This window comes from Photinus pyralis, unplaced genomic scaffold (assembly GCF_008802855.1).
Source record: "Photinus pyralis isolate 1611_PpyrPB1 unplaced genomic scaffold, Ppyr1.3 Ppyr1.4_LG7, whole genome shotgun sequence".
NCBI classification, from domain to species: Eukaryota; Metazoa; Arthropoda; class Insecta; order Coleoptera; family Lampyridae; genus Photinus; species Photinus pyralis.
In genome coordinates, this window is record NW_022170738.1 from 17,383,135 (window position 1) to 17,388,550 (window position 5,416).

General features: G+C 35.7%; 1 protein-coding gene across 1 annotated transcript; it reads left to right on the plus strand.

Annotated features, from left to right (window-relative positions):
- Positions 1 to 2,021: 2,021 nt before the first annotated feature.
- On the plus strand, positions 2,022 to 3,800 carry LOC116176536 (leucine-rich repeats and immunoglobulin-like domains protein 3). The gene is made up of 2 exons (XM_031495141.1): positions 2,022 to 2,063; positions 2,127 to 3,800. Exon 2 carries the CDS (start codon positions 2,166 to 2,168, stop codon positions 3,744 to 3,746), a length of 1,581 nt encoding a protein of 526 aa, XP_031351001.1. The 5' UTR covers positions 2,022 to 2,063; positions 2,127 to 2,165; the 3' UTR covers positions 3,747 to 3,800.
- The last annotated feature ends 1,616 nt before the right edge of the window (positions 3,801 to 5,416 follow it).

Sequence of the window (5,416 nt, forward strand, 5' to 3'; positions counted from 1 at the left end):
TTCTACATCTCTCACCTTGTTTTGTGTCCTATAAAATGTGTTTGTAAAGTACCAGAGAGCACTTCCGATTAATTCCGTTACCTTGTTACAATCATCCACCAGACCCAGAACCAGACCAGATTACGGCCCGTTTAGAAAACCTGAAATCCTTTTAAGTTTATTTTATTTTCCGTTTCGTTTTAATTTTACGAGAGCTTTTCGTTTTAGTTCCATTATTTTCCCAGACCTATTAATTCGATAATTACTATTAGTTTTGCCGTTTTACTCACCTGTTCCCGGGGAAGATAATCCTGGTAGGATAAATCCCTGCGGGCTTATAAAACCAGACACAGAACTTGTTCTTTGTATTCTTGCCTTCGGTCGGTCGACCGGACTGGAATCCAAATATCTTCCCTTCCTTGTTTACCGTCGGATTCCACCGACTTTGAGTAGAGGTTGTTGGAACCGGGGGGTAGTTCCTCTGTAAGATCCGTCGCCAGGTAAATCCTTGCCGACTTTATTTGGGAGCTATTACTTCCTGTTCAAGTCAACACAGGTCGGGTTATTTCTTTGCTGAAAACACCTGAAATATCGGTGGAGAAAGCTTCCGGTATTTCCTTTACCTGCTACCTCCTAGAGCCTTGATAAGAATCCGGGCTTATGTTGTAACTAGTGCGAACTAGTAGCACTTGTAACACCCACCGTACGTTCCGATTTGGAGAAAAGAAAACTACAAGACAAGGGTCCAAGGTCAACCCACAGAATAAGGTCAACCAGGAATTTGACAGCCAGTGGAGGTGTCTCCATACACAACACCGGGAATTCAATATTTGAATTGTAATTTATTTTTTTTATTAATTAAACAGTTTAAATTAGCACGATTTCGATCTCTGGCCAGCCGGCTGGAGCTACCCGAAGGCAGAACCCCGTTCAGCTCACATTTGGCGCCCGAGCAGGGGCCCCCATTAATCATCCAGCGTGGAGCTAAAGATCAATAAGTATAGCATGCTACTACCGTATTATCCAACTATTTACTAAGCTATTACCTAGGCTAAAGAAAATGCGCTTTATCTGCACATGATTTATGCACAATTTATACTTGTTTGGATATAGTAGCATAAAAACTGGATTACATTACATAATCAAATTCTAGAGAAAAACTCAAATTAAGGAAAATATTTTACCAGCTTGCGTTGAAAAAACAAAGATATTCTTTGTTATTTGTAGTGGCGTGTGTCTACCCAGCACCGGGGCGTCTACAGAACTAAGAGGGTCGCTTTTTTTATGGGAAGCACTATTTTTTGTGAGAAATGATTAAAGAATGAACTTTTTTTTAATAAATAAAAGATCATGAGTAACAGTAACCAGTAAAATTATGAAATTAATTATACTAGTTTCCTTCAACTTGATTAATAGAATAAGTTTTTTTGAGCTGTGTTATCCAACAAAGTACCCTTTAGCAATATGTAATGACAACTAGTGGTTGTTATTTAAAAACAAATGCTTCTTTTGACTATACAGAAGTACGCCATTGACCACAAATTTCAAGTAGGTATGTAACTTGGATACCATACAAACTTTCCTTCTAAAGATGCTACTTGGTAGATATATTCAACGTTCTAGACAAAATGTTCACTCTGTATGACAGGTAAGATAGTACAATGTGACTGTTCAATTCTTCTCCCCTGTCTGCTATCATTTTTGTTATTTCATTGAACGCGCTCTGTATATAATTGGTATTGGTAAAGTTACAGACGGGTGGTAATAACCTCGCCAAAGGCCAATGGATTATTTTAACTTGTTATCACCACTGTATTCTAAAAATATACTGGTTGTTAAATCATCATAGGAAAATTGGGATGTACCGATAACTACCTACGGGATTTCCAAAATCCTAAACACTTATATTCCGTTAACAAAGTAGCAGCTAACGTTTTTCTACTGTCCACTTTAAATGTGATAACGGCTATTCTGAAATGGAAACAGCGTTATCGCATACCTAAATGAGGAAGAGGTATGTGTTCGCGGTCCGTACCTATGTTTGAATCACGATATTATTCAAGTGTAATACGAGAATTGTAATCGTATACATTAAAAATAGAATTTATAAATACGGAAACGTATTATCTACTTTTGAACAATTTTAGATTGTGGTTTAGTATTCTACAAAAGTTGCTCTACACACGATGTTCAAAGCGAGCAGTGTCGTTTTCGTATTATACGCGTATTTGTCTGTGGTTATTACTCAATACTGTAACCAAACTACCACCGGTTATTACTCGACAGTGTTAACATGTACCAATGGTACGCGGTATTTTCCACCTGTAACTGAATCGATAACTCATCTGAAGTGTTTGGATTGCAATATCTCGGTGCTGAATAGGGAAACTATTATTACAAAATTCGAAGGAGAATATTTCAATTTGAGTGACAGTCACATCCAAGTAATTGGCGAAGATGTCTTCATGAACTTTTCCTCTAACATGCGAGCCTTCATATTGGAAAACAACGAAATTAGTGACATCGCACCGAAAGTGTTTAACGGTTTTTCTATTCTAGGCCAGATTAACCTTCACAACAACAACATTTCGCAACTACCACCTGGAGTATTTAATGGAACTTACACAGTAAGATTAATTTTATCAAACAATCGAATAAGAAATATAGATCACATGTTTGAAGGTCTGACAGTTACAGCTGTAAACTTATCACGAAATGAAATTGAGGAAGTGCACGAAGACTCCTTCCTCCGAACATCATTTCGCAAAGGACGAGAATTTTCAGACACACAATTTATAGATTTATCAAATAATTTGATAAGCAAACTAAACGCAGGTACTTTCAGGTGTTCTAATTCCGATATCGAGGGATGCATTACAATTTTAAACCTGAAAGGCAACTTGCTTACCAGAATTGAAGATGGCACATTTTTAGGATCAGAAAACTTACGTATCCTAGATCTGTCGGACAACATGATCGCCCATCTAAGCTCCGATTCATTTCGAGGCTTGCCTAATCTAAATGAATTACTTTTAAGAAACAACCGACTGCAGAAGACTGCCACTGGTATCTTTGGACGCCTTCAGTACTTGGACGACTTGGACTTATCCCAAAATTGGCTTTCGTCGTTAAGCGTCAGTACCTTTACTGGATTATACACTCTTGAGACGTTAAACATTTCGCATAATGCTTTAGCCGATTTTAATAGCTTTCACCTATATCCATTGGGTCAATTACGTACATTAGACATCAGCAATATCACTGTATCAGATCTGGATATAACGTCAATGTTAAAACACCATGTCGGATTAAAGGTTTTCATTATAAACGATAATTTTTGGGAATGTAAAAGATTAATGCAAATTTATGGGGAAATGAGTGCCAAGCTTGCAGGTTTTCATCGTCCCTCCCATCATTTTGATGTCCCCAACTTGCACGGCATCGCGTGTTCACATAATAAACTTGATAGCTACAAAGACTTGTCGTTTAATGACTTTTTGAGTGTAATATCCAAAGAAGCATTAAATGATGAGTGGTTCAGTTCTGTGTCCATCGAGGAGAACACTAATCGCACTGACTTCTTGTCTAATAAATACGTAAGTGGCATATACGGCATGATGATATTTGTGGTTGCAGTTATAGCTCTAGTTATGGTTTTCTTTATTGTGAAATGCGTATTAAAGTGCTTGTACGAGAATAAAATTTTAGAAAATAGAATCAATTTATGGTACGCGCGTGAAGAGGAAAGTGTGACTGTTTGTTCTTAGCTTACATAAATTTGCGAATTCCAGCTTATGTAATACTATTTATTAAATAAATTGAAATTTATCCTGTAATTTTTTATATTTTGAACATTTGAATTTACAGCGCATCACCCTCATTTATAAACAGTTGTAATTAGAGTTCTGGAGGCCCCCCAGACAGTTCTAGAGTTATGGATAAATCTTAGAAAGATTACCGTTAATTAAACCATAAAAAATCGATTTTAAGAATCTGGTGGTAGGTAGTTTAAATTTGGCAAAGTCGCGTATTTTGATGCTGAACAAAATGCAGTTTTGAAACTTAAAAAATTCCGACTACTTTCGGAGATATTCGGAAAAATCCGAAACTTTGCAAAATGCACAAAAAGATATGGTCACTTTTGTCCCTCTACAAGGTGCTACTTTTAAATTTTAAGTTTGACGTTTCGTCTCCAGTCAACCATCATCAACTTTGTTTTGTCTTATGGAAGTCATTTTTACTTTTTGTGTCATTTGATTATGATTTTTTTTCTAATTTCAAAAATTTAAACATCACTATCTTTTAATCATAAATAACGCTAATATTCGTAAAAACGCAAGAAACTACGTACGTACACTCTCTAAGACAATGTTTTCTAGGCAAAAAAGAAAATATTTTAATAATTTAAAAAAATTGTGATGTTTATATTTTTTAACTCTCTTCTGAATTCTCTATCAAATGACCGAAAAAGTAAAAATTACTTCCATAAGAAGAAACAAAGGTGATGATGGTCAACTGGAGACCATACGTCCGATTTAAAATTTGAAACTAGTATCTTGTAGAGAGAAAAAAGTGGCCATAATAATGTGTTATTTATTTCGAAATATCTTTTTAAATAACTTCAGTAAAAAATAGAAACGATTTTGCAAAATTTCGGTGTTTTCCGGATATCTCCGAAAGGAGTCGGAATTTTTAAAGTTTCAAAACTGCATTTTGTTAAGCATCAAAATACGCAACACCCGGTATCTAGAAGCGTTTTAAGTTGGGAGCTTCGTTACTAAGTAGTTTCTGAATTTTCTTATTTGCTCTAGCAGACGAGGAGTGAGGTGTGTGTGTTTTCACTTTGTTTAATTGTCTTACCGCCAATAACGCAAGTAAGTTAAGTAGGGAATTTATCAGTTTTGCAATCATTCCTGTAGGAATATTTAACCTAATTTTATCGCTGCCGAAAGCTGTCTTGCCAGAGAAGAAGAGAACAAATTAATATTTTAGAATTTCAGACACGATAAGCCATTATTGGCAGGTTTTGTTTTCTATGGTAAATTTAAAGCGAGTATTGGAACTGTAAGGCCATGCAAGTTTAGTCGCTATCAGCGTTTTACACACTTTACTTTTTGGGAATCTTTGTGAAACTCGATCATTATTGAATTAGGGGATTTGTCAGAGGTTAAGTTTAACTTTAACGTTTTGATATATGGGGATTTATTTTACATTAGTATAGAAAGTTTAATTGTTGTATAATGTAATTATCTGTATTTCCTTATTGCATTTCATCGTTATACTTCCCTTGCGTGTTCCCAGTTAAGTTAAACATTCAAAGAAACTAGGTGGTACCCATTTCTATGGTAAGCTGCAGGGAGGTTACGAAGATTTATGCACAAGCGAATCAATCGCTGTGAAGAATCTAAAGCTCTTTTTATTTTCCAACCCTGAGCTA